We start from the raw sequence: 23359 nt of genomic DNA, 5'->3' as shown, positions 1-23359 counted from the left end.
TGTTTCCTTCAGTTGTTCTTCTCCTGATTTGATAACATCTAGACTCAGTTACACGCTTCTAAGTGTTGTGGTGTGCTGTTTTTGCTACCTTTTTTCCCACCCGTGTAGTGCTGTCCTGCTTATTCTGGGGTTCAGACTGTATGCAGCGGTAAATGTGCTGCTTATAATTGTCAGCAGCAACATGGACCTAAATTGACAAGAAGGGTGTTGATATAGCTGCGTATAGGCATGGCATCCTTGTTTAAAATCTGCTAAGTGTGCATTTCTGTTTCTCATTCTTCTGGAGTTGACCTAGTATTTTGTATTAAACCTACTTTACGCATCCAGTTGACTGTCCATTTGACTGTCCATCACGCACCAAAAAGTTGACTGTCCATCACGCACCAAAAATCACGATATGCTGTTTTACATGTGTTATTTGTGCTGGTCTAATTCATGTAATGGAAAAGCAGAAGAATCTGTGGGCTCTTAGATAGTAGGCTAATAATAGTTAATGTGATGCTCTTCGATGTCCCAGGTTTGTGGCATTGACGAAGAAATCGTTTCATCTTTACTTCAAGTCAGATGTTTATATGTTATGTATATTAGATTTCAAATATGTATTGAAAACAATGCAATTGGTGGAGTTCATGTGTTTGATGTGATTGATGGATGACTAGGTTCATTCTTGTCAAATAAATATTCTTAATAATTTATGATTAAGGAGACATTCTTCAATGAGTTCATCTCTGGCTTTGAATCTGCAACAGAACAAGCGGCTGATTAAAGTGGTTTAATACAGCAATGCATTCTGACACCATGAATTGAAATAGATTTCACCTCTTTCCTATAGTTGGCAGAAATTGTAAAGGATTAAATATTAGACCTCCACCGGCTGAAGGAGAAGAGAATCTGATAAAATAAGGGTATGTCGCTAATATCATCTATGTAGGTAGCTAGTTAGCTAGCTAGCTTCTTTGCAGAAAACTAAACTATTCATTGTAAATATCTGACTGATACAGGTATTCTGTACAAGACACAAAACCAAATAGATAAATAAGCCAACAAATATTAGTTAAATTAAATTAAATATGGAACAGTATATAAAAAAGTGAAATATATATTTCGTTTTGGATCAAGGCAGCTAGTAGCTAGCTAGTTGACAGCACAGTTGTCATGTGGGAGCTTGCAAGGATTTGTAGTCTTGCATGATGTCTACTTTGATGCTAATTAGCATTTTCGAAGCTGAGAGCAAATAGAGCTGACTATATTGATAAAGTTCACCTTGCCAGGGAAAGCCTACACAAAACACAGACCTTGTTTGAAGTGGTTCTAAAATCCCCTATAGGAAAAATGAATGGTGACAAAACGATTGGAACCATTTCCATGTTTGACTACTAGTATGATGACAACAACACTGTGGTACTCTATTAGTCTATGTCATGTTTGTTAGATATTTTGTGTATGTTTGTTATAGCAATGTTGAGATCACACAAAAATGTTTACAGACATCATTATTTTATTCCTTAATATAGTATTGGGGCCAAGCAAACAAAAACAACAACAAATCATGTATGTCGACTTAGATCATTATTTTATTTTTTAATTGCGTGACAATAGGCTACTTCAGAAATCTGGAAATTTCGAGAATAAAGTCGAAAAGTTGTATAGAGAAAGTCAGAATTTCCAAAATAAAGTCAAAATTGTGAGAATGAAGTCGGTTATATTTCAAGATTCAAGTAGGAAATGTTGGTTAATTGCTTGCATCCCTGGCTGCATTATATGACCTGGCTCTAGTGAGAAGGAAATCTTTGCTCTTTTAACACAAATAACCATATTCTTATAAGTATTAGGGTGAAGAGGTTATGCTGCAGATTGGGTCTTTTCAGGAGGGACCACACAGACTTGGATGACGTTTTGGCGTTTGTGCAAAGTGAAATCAACAGTAATGTACGAAATACATATTAGGAACTTAATTATTCCTACTCTTCAGACCTCACCCCTCCCCTAGTCAAGTATCAGCTCTGTGCTAGTCAAGTATCACTACTCCTTTTCAACCATCACCCCTCCCTTAGTCAAGAACACCATTGTAATGGGGTTAGCCCAGATCCAGGAAGTGAAGTGGTTGTGTTTACACGAGTTGAGGGCCAATGACATCCATATTAACTAACAACATTGTCATTGAAATTAATTTAATCATAGCTAATTATGACGATGCCCATTCATAATGGCCAGCTACATTTTCCCAGTCTTGTACCTCCACGTGTTGTTGTTATTGTTAATGTTGTTGTTGTCGGCTCTTAGCATGCATTTCGGCCAATGGAGAAGCTCATTATTGTGAATAAATTAGTGCAAGGGTGGGCGGTGAGAAGAATAACTGACGCTTGACGAGAGCAGGCATGATAACTGACCAATGCAGGAGTGAGGAGGTTTGAAGAGGAGGGGTGCTAACTGATCAATGTAGGGGTGAGGAGGTTTGAAGAGGAGTGGTGACGCTTGACTAGTGCAGGATGATGCTTGACTAAGTGAGGGGTGAGGTCTGAAGGGAAGGAATGACCGAATCCTAACATGTATCCCGTACATCTCTGTACTGTGCTCCGTACTGATTTCAGCTGTCGCATGGGATTATGGCTGAGAAATATATCCTGCTGTATGTACCCTAATAAAAATCTAAAAAGTTTTTGACTTTATTCTCGAAATATTATTTCTACTTCATTCTCGGAATTGAATTTCGATTTTATTCTGGAAATATTGCGACTTTATTCTGGAAATGTAGTAACTTTCGAAATGTAATTTTGACTTTATTTTCAAAAATGAATAAAGGAGACACCCTTTATTTTGGAAGTATTTTGAGTTTTTGAAATACTACAGTGCAACCCTACAAAAAAAGTCGAAGTACCACCCAGCACGTTTTTTTTCTTCTCTTCACCTGGCCCTTAAAAGCTACTCTTCCATACTAATAATGTATGAAAGTAATTCCATAATAATGTCAACATTATACAAAATAACCTATAAGCTTCTTTCCAATGGATTTCAGTGTAGGCTCAGTAAAGGGTGGGATAATCTTGGCACTTGATAAAAGGGTGCAAAACTTATCCTTAATGACACGCGTTGCCTCTCATTAACAGCGGTTAGCAGTGGTTAGCAGCGAGGGAGCCTTTACCTTGTAGGCCACATAGGCCTACTGAGCCAAACGGTTTTATGATGGTTAATATCTAGGCCTAATGATAAAATTTGTGCATGCATCACGGTGCTGTCAAGTTGCGAGCTTTGCTGTGAGAGATGACAGAGGGACGTTCAGGGCAATTTTATTCTTCCACCACCATGATGCTATCATGCTGACAAGATTATGAATAGGAGGACCAAACATAGCCTATAGGTAAATCTAGCCTATAGATACTAGGCATCTAGACGATTTTCAATGTCACCTTGATGTGCATGAAAGGCTTTGCTAATACATGAGTTTGTTTTCAAACTTTAACTGGCGCCACGGTGAGAATTATAGCGGACTGACATATTCAAAGAGCTGTCAAACTGCTGAGATGGGATTAAGAAGCTGGTTTGCCTAGGGGGCAGGTAAATTCACCAGGATCCGATATTTATATCGTTCATTCGATTGAGTTTGAATTGGTCGTTCTTATTGGAATTATATCCTTTAAAAAAAACAGGTATAGGCCTAATAGGATAACATTTCCATGACTGAATATTATAGTTATAACGTTTATTATTAGGGGTTATTTATAGCCAACTGTTGGTTATAATTTCGTAAAATACAGGATAACGAGCCATACCGTGAAATGTGGTTGATAACGCATGTGCCATTTTATATTATTGTGTTAGTCCAATTAAGATCAACAATGCACCTGCCATGTTTTCATTAACATGTTATAACGGTCTATACTTTTTTTTTAAAATAGCCCATGGTTTAGGTTTATAATTTGACTGACATAATTTTTTTAATGTAATGTCTATAGCCTACATGTAAAATGTCAATTCCAATTGCAGGCCTGTAATGTCAACATAAAAAAACAAATAGCCTATATCTGCATCTACTCGAATGAGAGTAAAATATAAATATCTCTAGGCCTATACTACTCGTTCTTTTTGGAGTCTGATCGGTTGCAGTTTGCGGGCTTTAAGCCTATTGGCAACAAGTGACCCCTCAAACCCAAAATCCCTGCTTGTTTCAATTATACTTCTAAAACTTTGTGCTGTTTATGCATTGAACAGTTTTGGAAGCCTAATCTAAACAAATCGTATACCAAAGAAGGGCTAATTACACATAATTTTACAAAGGAGGTCGCCTAATTGATTTGCAAAAAATATATTTTGCTAACCATTTTTTATTAAAAGTATGCGATTAATGAATAGCATTTCCACTTTGAGTTTACATGGAACGGACCTTTTACGGCAAAAATTGTTCTAAATGCCATTAGGCTATATTTAAATTATTCATTAAATATAATTCTGGACTTTCTGTTTAAAATAAGTTGTTTATTATATTATGTAAATCAAGCCACGCACAGTGCACAAAATATTGTTTATCAAATCGTTTAAGTGACATTACATCCGTGGCTGAAGGAGTGCATTCAAAAACATATGTTAATGACCTTAATGAGTTTTTCCCTCAGGCTCGAGTGACATCGTAGGTACTCCAGACCAATCAGAGCGCGCGCTGATGGAAGGTAGTGGATTTGAGGCACACCGGGTCTACATGCAGGAGGTGTCTGGAGAATATTGTGAGGTGTAACCTACAAATGATGTGAAGAAGGATTGCCCTTTATTTCGTTTTTATTTCGTTTCACAGAGCCCTGGATGTACATTTTCTTCGTTTGGAATACATTTTTTAATACAGGCAATGTTATTGACTTGATGTTGGATCCAGTTAAACTTTTCTTCGTTATCCGACATTGCTCAATGCATTCCTCTTTAGACCGACGGTTTTATGGACTTCTGTATTAGCTAATGATGTCTATGGGTTTCATGCCTGATCGTTTGAATGCTTCAGACCCCTCCAAATCTGCATTTTTAGAGTTTGGGTACGAGCACCCTGCGCACCAGCAGCATTCCCAAGGAATCTCTCACATCTACCCCGTTAATGGCTTACATTCTGCCGGACATTCTCAGCACGGTAGTCCCTTCTCCCCCAGCGCGTCCTCCTATGGCCGCTCCCTGGGCTACGCCTACCCCAGCGCGGTGAACACTCATCCCCCAAGTGCCTACATGCCCTACCAGCACAACAATCACAGTTTGTCGCACTCCAGATTAGAGGAGACAGGTACGTGTAACATCAATATCTGCTTGTTCGTCATAGGCCTATAACATGTTTTGTCTACAACGCCAGTGTGCAAATGCTGCGCGTGCAATGTTCCGGTTAACGGTAAAAGGAGAATGGATTGTATGGAACTGTTCTTTAAAATGTATTGAAATTGTAGACTGCATATTATCAGACACTTCTTTGTAGGCCTATAGCCTACCCCAGATGTAGGTCCTACGTACATTATAAAGCTGTGAGTCTGTACATATTTGAAGTTTACAAAAATGGCAAAAGACTGTCCTAATCAAAGTTTGGTTAAAAGGCAATACATTAAAAAAGCTATTTACAGTCAGTGTTACGGTAATCAAAATGTTTTCGAACTTTAAATGCATTTCAGGCATTTGGGGTTGTCTTTAGGCCTACTACTAATGTTCCATAATGAACACAGATGGTGTCATTTATTTTATTGACCATAATTTTCTGCGGGTTAGCCCGACTATGCATGAGTAGCCTACTTCAGAAACAGACGTTCGTTTTTACTTACATTATTAGTCCAGATTAACAAAACAATTACCGAAAAAAATACCCTTTTCATCTATGTCTTTATTTAACACTTAAAACCAATTTATTATATGTCAGTGGCCTTTGTAGTTTATATGTTTATAGCCTATCTGACATTTGGGCTTGCAGCCTGAATTCCAGGCCGTGAATTTCTATGTTGATACGAACTCTCAAGTAGATAAATAGGCCTGTGTGCAGCGAATAGGCTTAGAACAAAATATAACAATATATTACATTGAATCTATTCTGAAACCACATAGGCTTCCTGATGTGCAGGTGGGACTTTATATCCTACCCAGAGACAGGCCTTCTCATGAAGTTGTTTGTAAGGCTATAGGCAATGGGTTTGGCTAGGCCTACATTTGAAATGGACCATTTCAGACTAGCCTATATAAACAAACATCTCAGTCCCTGGGATATAAATATCTGTCTTCCTCATTATATGTTTGAAATATAGCCTGTATCTAATTTTAAGATTATACGAGTTGCCTTTCTGTCTCAGTCGAAAGGAAGTTCAAGCGTGCGATAACAACTCTCCTGTAAATCGTTTCTTCCGCGCTGATGTAAAGTGGAAAGTTGTAAATCAAAGTGAGTAAAGTGAGTAGGCTACGACAGACTGGGACCACTAGGTTACTCTTCAGTGCAGCTAGACTGACATTCTCTTTTCTATCCACAGACCATGAGAAGTCTACAGTGATTGAGAACGGGGAAATTCGCCTGAATGGTAAAGGAAAGAAAATACGCAAACCTCGGACCATCTACTCCAGTCTTCAGCTACAGGCGCTCCACCAGAGGTTTCAGCAGACACAATACCTGGCCTTACCCGAACGCGCGGATTTGGCGGCAAAATTAGGGCTGACCCAAACACAGGTGGGATAAATTAAACGCCATAGTCTACATCAAGCGTATGACATTTGCTTTTAAAACGATATCTTATTTCAGTAGGCTAATTACCAAATTATAAAACATTTGTTTTGTAGTGTTTTATTTCCAGGCCATCGTTATGTTCAGGCCTTGTGTTTTATTTATTTTTATTTAACCTTTATTTAATTAGGCAAATCAGTTAAGAACAAATTCTTATTTACAATGACGGCCTGCCAAAAGGCAAAAGACCCCCTGCGGGGATTAAAAAAGCATAAATATAGGACAAAACACACATCACGACAAGAGAGACAACACAACACTAGATAAAGAGAGACCTAAGACAACAACATAGCAAGGCAGCAACACATGACAACACAGCATGGTAGCACCACAACATGGTAGCAGCACAAAACATGGTACAAACATTATTGGGCACAAACAACAGCACAAAGGGCAAGAAGGTAGAGACAACAATACATTACGCAAAGGAGCCACAACTGTCAGTAAGATTGTCCATGATTGTGTCTTTGAATGAAGAAATTGAGATAAAACTGTCCAGTTTGAGTGTTTGTTGCAGCTCGTTCCAGCCGCTAGCTGCAGCGAACTGAAAAGACGAGCGACTCAGGGATGTGTGTGCTTTGGGGACCTTTAACAGAATGTGACTGGCAGAACGGGTGTTGTATGTGGAGGATGAGGGCTGCAGTAGATATCTCAGATAGGGGGGAGTGAGGCCTAAGAGGGTTTTATAAATAAGCATCAACCAGTGGGTCTTGCGACGGGTATACAGAGATGACCAATTTACAGAGGAGTATAGAGTGCAGTGATGTGTCCTATAAGGAGCATTGGTGGCAAATCTGATGAACATCTAGCCGCTCGAGAGCACCATTACCTGCTGATCTATAAATTATGGCTTCAGCCTAATCATTTTATTAAGTAGGCCTAACAAACCAAATGGTTTTTAACAATTAAAGTGGAGTGCCGACAAGCTATAGGTACCAAACACCTTATTCATTTTTAAAAATAAAACATGTATTTATTTAACTTTTTCCTTATTCATTTCAATCTTGGAATATCCATTGTTCAAATTTGCTTCAAATAAAATCAAAGATCTAAAACCCTCACATACTTTAACTATACTGCGAGGCTAGACTATACGTACATTTGTGCACATATTAAATGAATATCCTTGTTGACAGGAGTGACAGAGAATTAAATATCATGCAAGCTGTCTAACATCATTATGACAAAATGTTTCAGAAATGTTGACATTAAACCTTTGAACGTTACAGACATGTTAACTTTTGAAAATGTAACATTAATACTTCCACAAGTTCATGTTTGTGGTTGATTGAAGAAAAACACAAAACAACATTTCCCCTTGGTTGAATGGGGATGGGGGTTAAGATGGATCACGGATCTGTGGGTATTATTGCGGCTTTCTCCACTGCAAGACCAAATTAAACGGCTAATTGGAGAGCTTTGCTACGTCAATCTCTTAATGCAGCTTTATTCTCTACACATATTCTTAGTCTTATATTACCATTGTGGCTAAAACCTTCCATGAGTGCTGTCTGTGGCTTTAGGCAAACATAACTCAAATTGCAATATTGCGTCTACAAATTGGTCTAATACAGTTACAGAACGACAGAAATAAATTTTGCCACTCTAAAGTATGGGCCTGTGTGTTGCCTTTCTAAACAACAGTGACTCGCAATGTTTTCCTACAATTACCACCAATCTTTTCGATAAACTAATGTTAAAACACACTTTACAGCAGAAATGCATATACAGTAGTACAATGAGGGCAGTGGGCACATACACACGCACATTTGTTGGCATTATTCATTTATGTCAGGTAAAATGTTGACATCTAAGGAGGAAGTCATGGCAACCATTTCCCTTGGATCGGTAAACATAATGGAAGGCACATAAACAGGTGGTGAGCATAAAGTTTTCCGTCCAACTTCTCACCATGCACATCTGTCTCTTATGGAATCAATCTTCAAGCCTTAAAACATTGTTTTGCTCAATATATTTTATAGGCCAATCTTCTATTCCAGATCTAAATCAATAGCGTTTATATGTAAAAAATGTAATTAAATAAAAAGATAGGCAGTCCCAGGTTGGTTGAATTAAGCTGTCATTCAACACATTCCCTGGCAAAATCTCTGAAACACACTATCCTATCTGGGTCTGATTTGGATTTGTGTCCTGTTGCCATGTTTGAGAATGGTTTGACCACCTCGGGCTCTGTGGCTTTTTATTCATATTTTATACCGTCGTAAAATCGATCAAAATTGCATGTTGTTCTGACTCAGCACAATAAATAAAAATGCAACTGACGTCTCTCCTTTTTTTACAGTGCTGTATTAAAGCTCTTCAGTGGCTTTTTAAAATTTACTATATTTTTAGCATGGGATTGTTGTTGTCAGACTCATGCATCATTGGCCTCATAAAATGTTGAACAATGGGGGTGCTAGCATTTAATGAACTAGTGAAGTGTCGCTCATCCATTTAGCTGAATTGCAAAATGGTTCTGGACGAAGAAATGTGTTCATAAGACGTTTCAAGAACGAATGCCATCTTGAAACCGGGCCATTTTCCTTTCAAGTTATTATGGCCCAAATGTCAATGTAATTTCGAAATTATAAAATGTGAATATAAATATAACAAGTCCCCTTCAAATGAAAATACTTTCTATTGTGAAGATAATTGTTTAATGATTGCGGTGGAGGTGGTAGTGGGGTGTGATAGCGTAGGCTGTAAAGTGCGGCTTTCCCCTCATATTTTATTTTTTCTCTTTTTAGGTGAAAATATGGTTTCAAAACAAGCGCTCGAAATATAAGAAGATAATGAAGCACGGCAGCGGACCGGAGGGTGAACATCTCCACAGTACGTCATCTATCTCTCCCTGTTCACCCGGCATGCCCCAACTTTGGGAGGTGTCAATGGCAAACAAAGGGACCCCTATGCACCCCAACAATTACATGAACAATTTTGGTCACTGGTACCCTAACCATCACCAGGATCCTATGTCCAGACCTCAAATGTTATGAGCGAACCATCTCAACACATTGCGCGGTGCTGTAAAACCCCACCCAGCCATTTAGAACATTTTAAAGGCCTAAAGGCCTATAGCGTGCCTATACACAAACGCAAACGTGTTTCATCTATCAAGTTTGAATTGTGTGTATACGTGTGTTAAATGGAAATTTTCTTTTTTTCTTTCATTGCAGTGTATGTTTTTGGATGACGATTTGTTATGTAGGCCTATGGTTATTTCGTGTGTCCACTTTACGCACTGTTCTTTAGATTGGAACGGCTTTGGTGAGAATTGTGCTGGCAGGTGGAAACATGCGTTCGATTTAATTCCAGCAGGGTACATGCACCTGAATGTGTGTGTCGACTGGTTATGACCGTTTTATTGACGTGATTAACAGGAGTGCCCCAGTCCACGTTTGGATTGCTAGTTTCAGCAAATATGAACTCATTATGCATAATAAATGTCAGAATTGTTTGATGTAAACTGTATTTGTTAACCGCGTCAATTTTTGTGAAGGTGTCAATTGTTTTTGATCATTTTAAAGTGCTTTGTGTGACATCTATATCCTGTTTGCAAAACACCTCAAATTAAATGATGTATGGTGAAAATATTATAATGAAAACTTATGAAAATATGTAATTTAATCAAATGCATGAGTATAATCACTACGCTATTACATGTATTATAAAACCGCAGGCCAAGGTGGAGTAATAGCATACTGTTATAAATAGTTTACCCTTTTGCGGTGACATTGTCTTGGGAATGCCGTGACCCTGAGTTGAACTGAGGTTGCTGCGGTCACAAAGCAAAGTACTAACCACAATACGATCACCGCGAGCTACCGGGGCTGGTACGTCTGCAGGAGATAGTGGGCTTTTAACTCCAGCCTGCAGTGACGTGGACAAGCATGTAAATAACAGCAGCTGATCGAGTCCAAGTTGGAATGATTCTGTCTTGATATTCTATCGCAAAATGACTGTCTGCATAGTAGCATATCTTTCTTAACACTATAGAACCCAAAATGTCTTCATTTTGTAGAGTATTCGAAATACATTATGATTACACGCGTGGTTAGGCCTATATGCCTACTCGTCAATAACGATATAGGGTTAGACTTCTATCAGATTAGTTAAGCCTACAATATTGCAAGCCGTCATTGTTCAGTATAATGTATTTTGTTAGATTTTTATTTTATTGACATTATGAATATGACCAGAGCCATGCCATTGGTCTTTAATCTGAATTGCACATTGACTATCAACAATTCGAATCTTTCAAGCATCATAAATTCATAATTGTGTTTCTTATTAATGTACAGATTATGCTTGTTTTGCTTGCACGGAATTTCAAATGCGAGCCACTCTCGGTACAATTAAGGAGGTCAAAGCTTTACTCTCAGAACATCTGGATGAGTGAGAAATCGTCAGTGCTTCGTTGAATGGACACAACTATTAAGGTAATTTCGACAGTGCTTGTTGAAGAAAGCTTTCATTCGTGCGGGATAATTACCAGCTATTCAAAGTCTGCAAAATAGCTCTCCTCATAAGTGGAAGAAAGGACGAAAGTCCACGAGGAGAAATAGGCCTTGTCCCAGTGTGGGGACATGGAACATTTACCACTATTCGTACGAGACAGGTGTTCGGCTATACCAGCAGGACAGTGCTAACATGTCACATTAGATGTTTTATTAATTGATTATGGATAGTAATTAGCCTACATAGTCATGGCACCAGTAAATACAACTTTTCCAATAAGGTGTGGAGAGTTTCACATAGCCTATGAGAAAATAGACAATGCAAGCATGTTCATTCAATTACAATGGAGGGGGACACTTTTTCTGCATATTTTTGTTTACACCGTGAAATTATAAGAGAACCCTTCCCGTTTTGCATTTTGCAAGGGACGTATATTAGGTTTTCCTCACTTTTTTCCCCTCACTTTTTTGCCCTGTTTGCCTTTTTGTATAACAAAAGAAGACGTATTGAGTAGAAGGGAGCAGGCACTGCCACATTTCTAACTGAAGTTTCCCCCTCTGCCTCTCTCTGGTTAAATTCAGGAAGAAAACTGTCTTTGTCATAATAAAATGCTAAAATAGTGCATTATTCGATCACGAAGCAGTGCCTGATTAATAGTACTTCGTACTGATTTGCACATTCTGGCATTTAAACCGTTTAAACATCGGGAACAAGCTATTTATATTGATTCAAACAGTATCCAATGGAGCGAACTGATGTTAATTCAGTATGGTGCAAATTGCGTCGTGGCGAGCTTGATTAATGATATCGAATGCATACGTTTTGGAAGCAAATAAGTATTTTCTTATTTTTCACCTCTTGTTTTCAGGGTCTTGTCAAAAATAACGTCAGTTATGTAAAATCCATCATTAACATTTGAATTTACTTGTAGCCTAAAAATGTAAGATTACTTGAATTAAAAATGGCATTTAGGGTTGTTTTTATTACAAGAATATCATATGGTGGTTGTTTTTCAGCGTTTTTTTTTTGGTCGGTATAAGATAAAATAGCATGTCGAGTCTCTTTGAATGTGATGTCATTTTGGGGCCAAGGCAATGATGACCTTCTGTGACCTTGTCCAGTTCACAGAACACGGCAAACTTGAATCATCCTTTAAAGGTTATCTGCTGTATTAACAATATTGCTCAATTATTAATACAACATTTTATTACAACTCTATTAATGCTCAATTATTAATACAAAATTTGATCAAATACAACACGATTTGTTTGCAGAGATTTTTAGGAATACCTTTTGAATAACTTTTGTTTTTAGTCTTAAACTTAATTTTCCTTAATTGTAAGATTTAAATTTTAGCACTATTGGAATCCAATGCTTGATTATAGTTCGTGTTGTATATATCATGAACAAACAATATGGAAATATAGAAATATAATAACACAGGATGAAACACTGACTTGCTGTTAATTCCCCAAACTCACACCACCACTGCCTCAGCGATTATTATAGACATAGACTTACCTTTCACAGGGGTCTCCCGATGCCATACAGTAGAAAAAGGGGAAAAAACAAATAGCCGTATGTTCCCCCTCCTGCAACAAGAGGAAGAGAACTATTGTGTTTCATTTCAATTTCCTCGCCCTGCATTCTTTCTTTATATACACCCCACTTTCCCTTTATCCGCGTGCCCTGGGTAGAAGAAGAGGAGGCAAGTGTTGCTGAATGAAGTGACGGGGCATCAGACAAAATTATAGGCAATTTCACATCTCAAGATTAGAATAATGGGTGCTCAAATTGGACAGACAGAGTAGGGCCTTTCAAACAGGGCAATTATCAGGCAGATTCAAGGGAGACTCAAAAGACTGTTCATGCGACAGACATTGTAGGTTACAGAAGGGGAAGGGAGAGTGGGAGATGGGTGATGATATGGATAAAATAAGTTATAATGGATCAAAGGCCTGGCTGGCTTATCAGGATCGGAGGTGCACTGTAAACCCCAATGTGCTGTCATTACTCAAAACTTTTTATGAAACCCCTTGCACTTATATCTGAGTACAGTTACATTTTTTTTTTTTTACTCAAACCATAGTCACTGTGACCCTGTAGGGGGTCCAGATTTGACTTGTATCAGCTTGAAAATGTTAAGTAACGCCCCCACCAAGCCACGCCCCCAATATAATTTCCCAGTGTGCCTTGCATTTTTGAGTGAATTGTGGAGTTATCAGCCATGACCACGCGTGTTAGTGACAGAGACATACAGTATATGGTTGTTGAATTCATTAACTTTCAGTCCTATCGCCTTCACCAAGTGAGTTCCTAAGCAAATCTTACCACTATAATTAAACTCTTTATGACAATATATATCTCTTAAGGCCTTATTTTGAGACCTAGCAAATTTCTGGTAACTTTCCCCAAATTCAAAAAATAATTCTGGTTGAAGGATTTCCAGGAATCTTCCAAACGGGATTCCTGGAAAAACTGGGAAATATACAAGAATTTTGCAACCATAACTGCAAGTCACATTCTGCTGGTTTGCAAAGTGATGTGTAATTCCTTTTAGAATCCAGACAGAGTTAAAAAATTTCATTCACCTGCAACCTGCATTCATAATGATTGTCAGGATCAGGAACAGTGTTAAGAAACTCCCTAAACCTTTTAAACTGGAAAAAAAAACTTTTCAGTAAGGAATACAAAAAATCTAACTAAATGATTGCATTAGTTCGAAATATGTTGTTATTTATCTTTCTGTAGCATACGATTAATCAATCAATCACTCAATGTACATGAAAAATAAAAGTTTTAAAAACTATTTTTAAAATCTACCTACAGTAGGGCAAGCTGGGGAAAGAAAGTTAATTTGTTGTCATTCATTTAGAAAAATAGAGTTGATGTGACTTCTCACTTAGTTTTGAGTTTTAAAGTAATGACTTTTCATTGACTTTGAGTTCAATTTACTACCAGTATTTGAGTTAAAAATGCCTTGGGGTTTGCAGTGTGTTTGGTGGATTTTAATTGCAAGATAGCAATGAGAAGGAAAATGGGGATGTTATTACAGTAAATCCCAGTTGCTTCGGCGGCAGCTGAATAGCAAAGCTGCTTTATGGTGATTATTGTTATTAACTTGAGTGATCTGACATCTAGTGTAATTGTGTGCAGCTTCCCGTTTGGAGAGAATGACCAGGTTTGGTTTCATCTGAGGGAATGGTTGACTCCTGGGCACAATGCTACACTTTGGAGGGATTAGATTTATGACACGCACACACACACACACACACACACACACACACACACACACACACACACACACACACACACACACACACACACACACACACACACACACACACACACACACACACACACACACACACACACACACACACATCCCATTTGGCACAAACTGGTTGAATGAAAATAATTTCACAAACACACACACACACACACACACACGCACGCACGCACGCACGCACGCACGCACGCACGCACGCACGCACGCACACACACACACACACACACACACACACACACACACACACACACACACACACACACACACACACACACACGCACACACGCACACACACACACACACAGAGAGAGAGAGGGGGAGAGACAAACTTCAACCTTTGCACACAACATAAAGTGAAAAATATGATGAAACTCCCATCAATGTTTATGCTGGCAGCCTCCCAAGGAAATGCCACAATCACGGTTTATCAAATCCACCAATAATCACAATCTAACTGGCTTTGGTATCACCACCTTTCATAGCCCTGAGGTCAACTGGGGTTCAAAGAGTCCACAGCGGTCAAGAATGCCTTTCTCATTTCATTGACATTTTCAGCAAAATTGTCTGGTGAGTGATTCCAATGCAAGGGGGAGACATCAGGCTTTGAATAGGTGTGGGCAGCTGCAAACAGTCTTTCCATGGCTACATTTGCCATCCTGACTACATGTCAACCCCTAGTTCAACCCATTCCCTGGAACCCCAGAGACCTCTGTGACACCGTGCTGTTGACTGTTATTGTGCTAGGGGAGGAGAAGAGCTCAGGATCCTTGGCACAATCCCTAATGATGGCTGTTCTGATGTGTTGCCATGCGGTGTCACATTCAAGTTCAACAGTTCACGAGCAGCCAGGGCACTTATACTTGCTAAAGTTTTGAAATTATATATACACCTTTGTGAAAGCTTCGGCCCACACACACCAGCCCAGAGCCAGAAGCCCCCCGGTGCATTTGTCTCCAGCAGAAATAGATCCCCTGACGACATATAAGCAAATAGCGTGTCCATGGGCCACACATGGTGAGGGAGGCACAGAGGGAAGGTCATGTGTGTATATTTGAGATGTCAAAGATAGCAGATATATATATAGTGTGTATCATGTCAGCCATTTTGGATCATGAGACTTACAGTAATAACCCAAAGTAAATTCATGTTACTGTAATTACAAGCAAATATAGTCAGTGATCCTATATGGCTTGAAATGGGATGGTAATGACTGAAGTGCTGTATGTGGCTGCTTTTGAAAGTGAATAGTTTGTCAAGTGTGTTATGTTGCATAGTGAACTCAATTGAATTTCTGTATTTAAATTATGGCATTTATTCTTATTACAAATTTCAAACAATTGTATTGTGTAAACAACTGGATTGGGGGGGGACCCAACATGCAACAGTTAAAATAAATCTATTTTATTTATACTAAGCCTACAGAATGATCAAATCTCTCCCAAGTTAAATTGCTTTGTCTGAACATTCAATATCACATGCAAATTCAGTAGGTTCCTATACAAAAAAATCGTTATACATCTCAAAACGACACAACGTTGGGGTCAAGCGCAAGGAAAGTATCACTCAAGCCGATTACTGTAGCCTACCCATGAGAATGGAAAAACGGAGCTTCCCAATGGAAAAAAACATCGGTCCTAATGTGAGCAAAAGCATAGCATAGCAGATAAGTAAAAACACTGTACTTTGTAAAGCAATTGTCTTCTGAATCTGATTGAAGAAAGCAACGTTCAAAAACCTGTTAATCGCTCTATTTTGAATACAGTTCAAGCAAGCCTTGATATATGCAATATGCTGCCATTGTCAACACTTACTGCTGAAATTATTGCGCTGGCTTAGATTTATGTTACATAAAATACATAATTCATTTAAATTTCCCATAATATCCGAATAGTCAACATATGATGTCCTTCAGATTCCACAGAGTGAATTTGCTGTACTCGTAAATTATTTTTGTGCGAAATGGCGCCCATGCGCGGTTTGTATATCGTATGATTTTAGCAAGATACTTGATAATCTTGAGGTTATGTGGTGAGTGTTAAGGGCATGCGAATAAAAAAATGTTTTTAAATAGAGACATCAATTATTGTAGTTTGTGATATGAAGTCAACTTCTTATTATGTAAAATACGATATGTTATCTATTGCACAAGTTATGTTATGAAATACCTCTGACATCTTGCCAATATATTACATCGGTGACAGTTTTATTTAAGAAATGTGATGATCAATGTTGATTTTTGCTTATGAGATAATCAAGTCCTCATCTTTTTCTCTCAAAATGTAATAATTCAAGATGTAATTGGTTTAATTTAGGTCTGTGCTGATGCACGCACACACACACACACACACACACACACACACACACACACACACACACACACACACACACACACACACACACACACACACACACACACACACACACACACACACACACACACACACACACACACACACACACACACACACACACACACACACACACACACACACATATGCCTTAAATGTACAATGAAGCATACAGTCGTCCTCAAAATGTGTTCAACAGCTATTGACTGAATCTAGAGATAGCACAACCAAGGCTTTCCTGAATTACTCCAGCAAAGAATGGGTAAAAAATATTTGCCGCATTTTCTATCCTCTGATGCTCTTGTTTTGGGTCTATGCGTGTGTGGGTGTTTGTGTGTGTGTATCCCTGAGGCAACCCCCCGTCGGCTGTATTCTTTCCTGTTATCTGGCAACAGAACACTAGTAAAATCAAGCGACTCCATCATGTCTGCTTGCCTTTAGCCTCCTACAGCCTCTTTGCACGCAGACCAAAAACCAAACCTGGACCTATACTGATTGCATCAAGCTTCAGGGAGGCAGGCAAGCTGTCCCACCGACAGATTTAACTCTTTCCGGATGTTGGCCATAAAATATTTGGGGCAACACTCAGCAATGAAGAAAACAATTATATAAATGAAACATTTACGATATATATCAACAACTCTCAGATAAGCAGCTAAGCTGCCATGTTTTTCTATTTTGTGTCTGTTAATTATTTTCGACGGACCAGCGAAATACAGAAGAAACATAATGTATTTATTTATAAGTGATTAAAGTGAGTAAAAACATAAGTTAAAAACACAATATTCAATTGATATATTTATTCGTTTTGACAGAAAGGCAATAATAACATACTAATTACAACATTAATATAAAAAGATTCGCAGCACCACAGTGCGGTATTTCCATTCCAAACAAATATGATCTTAGTGGTTCTGCTTTCTATTAACACCTATGTACAGCCTTCGACATTTTGTACAAATCGATATAAATTATGACCTGAGTTTCTGACGCATGCTCTGCAAACCCATATCCACGATTTAATATGGATCAACTGAACAGTTTTGCCATTATTCTTCCCGTGTTAGGTAAGCTAGCCTACAGTAAAAATGGTTTACCCAGCTTTTCAGGGAAATACACACTTTCACTTTTGTCAGGTCTACGTCCAAAACAAGCCAGAGCCAGCTTCTACTTTTTGGAGCTCTGGTAAGTTCAGTTGATGTGGAAGGGCCTCGTATTAAAACTCTATGTTTAGTCTTTGTTAATAAACAGCCCCAACGCTTTGCTGTGGTACTGGGTGATGCACTGCGCCGGGGTGCTGTAGATGCGATCCCTGTTGGTACCAGTGGTTGTTATAATCCTCCAGGTAGGGGGGCGACGAGCTGAGGGGCGGCTGCGGGACCTGGGGCCTGCTGGCGGGGGTAGTGAGAGAGTTATTGTCCCAGACCGTCGGCGATGGTGGGGAGTTGCACGCCATGGAATCGCTGGCATTTGGACTGTGGTCAAGGGGAATCTCGCCGTTCTTGTAAAGCTTCTTGAATTTGGACCTCCGGTTTTGGAACCAAATCTTGACCTGTTAGGAAAGAGATGAATGTTATTAGTCTAAAAGTCATGTTCAAACAATGAACATCGTCATTTTGATAAAGGTAGGCCTCCAGGTCTACGTTATAAGGATACCTGGCTCAAGAACACACATCCAAAAAGTTTTTGTGTGAACCTTTGTTGTAGTTGTCAATATTCAAATGCAATATTTACATATTTTTTTTTACAACACAATGAAACAATAGCGTAGGCTTCCTATAAATAATTTGATATTTACCTGTGTCTGTGTCAGACCGAGTTGAGCCGCAAGTTCGGCTCTCTCCGGGAGGGCGAGGTATTGCGCTTTCTGAAAACGTCTCTGCAACGCTGCTAGTTGGTAGCTGGAGTAAATTGTTCTCGGCTTGCGGATTTTTTTGGGTTTTCCATTCACCATACGAACTTCAGGCTCGGGTTCTTCTTTCACTACAAAGAAAGAAGCGGAAATTGTATCATTAGTTCTCATTATCAGTTTATGAAAAACATTTAACAATGCCAAAACAATGTAATAAGAATAATGATAATAATAATAAGTTATAATCAATAAAAATAGCATGTTATTATTGTGATAATATGTTATTACTATTATCATTATTACATTATTATATGCTAGTTGAAGTAGCAATAGCAATATTTCCATGTTGCAAAGCTAAAATATATGGAAAAAGTCTCGATCATGCTCAACCTGCTATAATAACCTCAATAGTCGGTCAATATTTTATATAATATCCCTAAATATCTGGCAAGTAATTCACATACAGTTGCTATCACTGCAATTACTAACCATAATGGTTTATGACTAGCTGTTAATAACTGGCTATGTTTTTCATCAAAGGCTATCAATTAGCACCTTGGTTTCAACTTCAGTATTGTAGTTTTACTCTATAGTAACTTGTAATAAATCCCACCTATACAAAATCTGATTTTAACAGTTGAAATGAATTATATGTCTGAAACCCAAATAGGACTATGACAGAGCAGGCCCTTTAATTGTTTTCGCTATCTCTGCTATCTCCTTCTATTTCGTTTAACTGGAATAGTCAACCAATATATGTTAGATGGTTCTCCGATAGAGCAGACCTATACAACATTAAACCACCCAAGAGACTACCTGAATGTTTTTTCACAGTATGTATGTATGTAGCCCATCCGCCTCTCTCCTCCTCTCTCTATTTACGCATACACGGAAACGATTCAGTTGGTAAACTTCGAAATGAAGCAGAATATAACACAGAAATAATTCAAATATTTTTCAGTATTTACCTGAGCTTTGAGGTGATGCCTGCAGATGATCTCTGTTGTAATGTCCATATTGTCGGTAGGCATTTGTGTAAGGGTATTCAGACTTGGTGGGATAAACTCCCGCACCACCCATTCCATTCAGATTGAATTGGTGATGGTAGGCATTCATTTGTTGTCCGTATGTTGGACTCTGATAATATTCGTGATGGCTGTGAGCCGTTTGTCCACTGTAGTAACCCATGTCCGTGACTGAGGACTCGGGAAGAGTCGGAGAGTCCTTGGAGCTCGGATGGCAACTCATAGATCCGGGGAGATCGGTCAAAATGCTCGCTATCTTCTTTTCATAAATCTGCCCACTCATCATGGGTAGACAAGAAAGTCCACGACAATTCGTAAAAACAGAACGTTTGTGCAGTAGTGTTAAAATAAATCGCAATGAAGAGATATAGTCAGTAGCGCGCCCTAAACGCAAGTCCTTGGAGAGCAAGTCCTCAAACTCTCCTAGCTGTAGTAACTACGTTGTGGCAGCGCACTACCCCGGTGAAAATGAATTATAGAGCGCTGGGATGGATACTGCGTTTTCATTGGCTCCAGTCAATATTTTTTTTCTCTCCCTCTTGTCCTCAAGGCGAAATAGTTGCGCTCAGTATGTAAAACCTGCACTTGGCCAAAAGTGCCTAAACACGCATGCCTTTTGGCGAGTCAGGTCTGGCTTTTTGAGGCAAGTTAGAGTTATTTAGCTGTTGACAACATCACTCCAAAGCATAGCAAAAAATCTATAAACAAACTTTGCATGGCTTTGCATGATCCTGTGCTTTGTTTGAAATGGAGCTCAAAGAGTACTGGCACTCTTGTGGCCTACTACGTATCCCACTGTAGCCAGAACGTCTTGTCTCATTACTTGTCCTTGTTCTTAAGAAGAGCTATGATACAGAATTAAGACATCGTACTTACTTATTCAAAGGGGGCCAAACGGTGCCTCTAACCTATCCATTCTAATTCAAAATGAGAAGCGATCAAAAGGATTAGGAAACCATTCCATTGAATGTCTTTGGGGAAATGATTTTGTTGTGTGCGTGTGTGTGTGTGCGTGCCTGTGTGTGTGTGTGTGTGTGTGTGTGCGTGTGTGTGCATGCGTGCGTGCCTGTGTGTGTGCGTGCCTGTGTGTGTGTGTGTGTGTGTGTGTGTGCGTGTTCCAAAATCTATGTAAATCTCCAAAAACAACAAACGGTTACTGTTATTGTCATTCTGTTAAAGGAGTGCTCATTGATTCGGTCTCAAAAATGATGTGAAGTAGATGCATGAAGTAATATTACATCCAGGTTCTGTAGTTTTTTGTTGTTGTGATATGGTCATCATCCAGGCTTTAGACTAGTATAACAAAAAATGTCTTGTTGAAAGCATGGGCAACACTGCTCCCTAGTGTATGGTTGAATGATTGTGGCGAAAGTTGAGGTGCTGATATATATGGTACCAGTCCAAAGTTTGGACACACCTACTCATTCCAGGGTTTTTCTTTATTTTTTACATGCTTTCCAACAGTCTTGAAGGAGTTCCCACATATGCTGAGCACATGGTAGCTAATTTTCCTTCACTCTGCGGTCCAACTCATCCCAAACCATTTCGATTGGGTTGAGGTTGGATGATTGTGAAGGCCAGGTCATCTGATGCAGCACTCCATCACTCTCCTTCTTGGTCAAATAGCCCTTACACAGCCTGGCGGTTTGTTTTGGGTCATTGTCCTGTTGAAAAACAAATGATAGTCCCAGCGCCATCCGTATCGCTGCAGAATGCTGTGGTAGCATTGTTGGTTAAGTGTGCCTTGAATTCTAAAAAAATCACTGACATCACACTTCCTCCTCCATGCTTCACAGTGGGAACCACATATGCTGAGATCATCCGTTCACCTATTATGCGTCTCACAAAGGAATAGCGGTTGGAACCAAAAATCTCAAATTTGGACTCCAGACCAAAGGACAGATTTCCATCGGTCTAATGTTCATTACTTGTGTTTCTTGGCACAAGTAAGTGTCTTCTTCTTACTGGTGTGCTTTAGTAGTGGTTTCCTTCCAGCAACTCGACCATGAAGGCCGGATTCACGCAGACTCCTCTGAACAGTTGATGTTGAGATGTGTCTGTTACTTGAACTCTGTGAAGCATTTATTTGGGCTCAATCTGAGGCTGGTAACTCTAATAAACGTATCCCCTGCAGCAGAGGTAACTCTGGGTCTTCCTTTCCTGTGGCAGTCCTCATGAGAGCCAGTTTCATCATAGCGTTTGATGGTTTTTGCGACTGCACTTGAAGACACTTTCAAAGTTCTTGACATTTTCCGGATTTACTGACTTTCATGTCTTAAAGTAATGATGGACTGTCGTTTCTCTTTCCTTATTTCAGCTGTTCTTGCCATAATATGGACTTGGTCTTTTACCAAATTGGCCTATCTTCCTTATTTTTTTATTTAACCTTTATTTAACCAGGTAGGCCAGTTGAGAACAAGTTCTCATTTACAACTGTGACCTGGCCAAGATAAAGCAGAGCAGTGCGACACAAACAACAACACAGAGTTACACATGGAATAAACAAACATACAGTCAATAACACAATAGAAAAGTCTATATACAATGTATGCAAATGAGGTAAGATAAGGGAGGTAAGGCAATAAATAGGCCATGGTTGCGAAATAATTACAATTTAGAAATTAAACACTGGAGTGATAGATGTGCAGAAGATGAATGTGCAAGTAGGGATACTGGGGTGCAAATGAGCAAAAAAATAAATAACAGTAGGGGGGTGAGGTAGTTGGATGGGCTATTTACAGATGGGCTATGTCAAGGTGCAGTGATCTGTGTGCTCCACTGACAGCTGATGCTTACAGTTAGAGAGGGAGATATGAGTCTCCAGCTTCAGTGATTTTTGCAATTTGTTCCAATCATTGGCAACAGAGAACTGGAAGGAAAGGTGGCCAAAGGAGGAATTGGCTTTGGGGGTGACCAGTGAAATATACCTGCTGGAGCGCGTGCTACAGGTGAGTGCTGCTATGGTGACCAGTGAGCTGAGATAAGGCAGGGCTTTACCTAGCAAAGACTTATAGATGACCTGGAGCCAGTGGGTTTAGCGACCAATATGAAGCGAGGGCCAGCCAACGAGAGCATACAGGTCGCAGTGGTGGGTAATATATGGGGCTTTGGTGACAAAACGGATGGCATTGTGATAGACTGCATCCAATTTGTTGAGTAAAGTGTTGGAGGCTATTTTGTAAATGACATCGCCGAAGTCAAGGATTTTTAGGATGGTCAGTTCTACGAGGGTATGTTTGGCAGCATGAGTGAAGGATGCTTTGTTTGCGAAATAGGAAGCTGATTCTAGATTTAATTTTGGATTGGAGATGCTTAATGTGAGTCTGGAAGGAGAGTTTACAGTCTAGCCAGACACCTAGGTATTTGTAGTTGTCCACATATTCTAAGTCAGAACCGTCCAGAGTGGTGATGCTGGACGGGCGAGCAGGTGCGGGCAGTGATCAGTTGAAGAGCATGCATTTAGTTGTACTTGCATTTAAGAGCAGTTGGAGGCCACGGAAGGAGAGTTGTATGGCATTGAAGCTCGTCTGCAGGTTAGTTAACACAGTGTCCATAGATGGGCCAGAGGTATACAGAATGGTGTCGTCTGCATAGAGGTGGATCAGAGAATCACCCGCAGCAAGAGCAACATCATTGATGTATACAGAGTAGAGAGTCGGCCCGAGA

The 23359-nt window shown here is 39.3% G+C and overlaps 2 protein-coding genes across 2 annotated transcripts; one reads left to right on the top strand and one right to left on the bottom strand.

Annotated features, from left to right (window-relative positions):
• Window positions 1–4776: 4776 nt before the first annotated feature.
• On the top strand, window positions 4777–10211 carry LOC129854230 (homeobox protein Dlx4b-like). Its single transcript, XM_055921076.1, has 3 exons — window positions 4777–5257; window positions 6474–6667; window positions 9469–10211. The coding sequence occupies exons 1-3, from the start codon at window positions 4945–4947 to the stop codon at window positions 9715–9717; spliced, it is 756 nt and encodes a 251-aa protein (XP_055777051.1). The 5' UTR covers window positions 4777–4944; the 3' UTR covers window positions 9718–10211.
• A 7390-nt stretch (window positions 10212–17601) lies between these two features.
• On the bottom strand, window positions 17602–20111 carry LOC129854162 (homeobox protein Dlx3b-like). The gene is made up of 3 exons (XM_055920967.1): window positions 19637–20111; window positions 18615–18799; window positions 17602–18368 (listed from the first exon to the last, which is right to left on the bottom strand). The coding sequence occupies exons 1-3, from the start codon at window positions 19977–19979 to the stop codon at window positions 18057–18059; spliced, it is 840 nt and encodes a 279-aa protein (XP_055776942.1). The 5' UTR covers window positions 19980–20111; the 3' UTR covers window positions 17602–18056.
• Window positions 20112–23359: the final 3248 nt, after the last annotated feature.

The sequence above is a fragment of the Salvelinus fontinalis genome, chromosome 1 (genome assembly GCF_029448725.1).
Source record: "Salvelinus fontinalis isolate EN_2023a chromosome 1, ASM2944872v1, whole genome shotgun sequence".
NCBI classification, from domain to species: domain Eukaryota; kingdom Metazoa; phylum Chordata; class Actinopteri; order Salmoniformes; family Salmonidae; genus Salvelinus; species Salvelinus fontinalis.
Note: the sequence above shows the minus strand (reverse complement) of the source record. Positions and strands in the feature narration are given on the sequence as shown.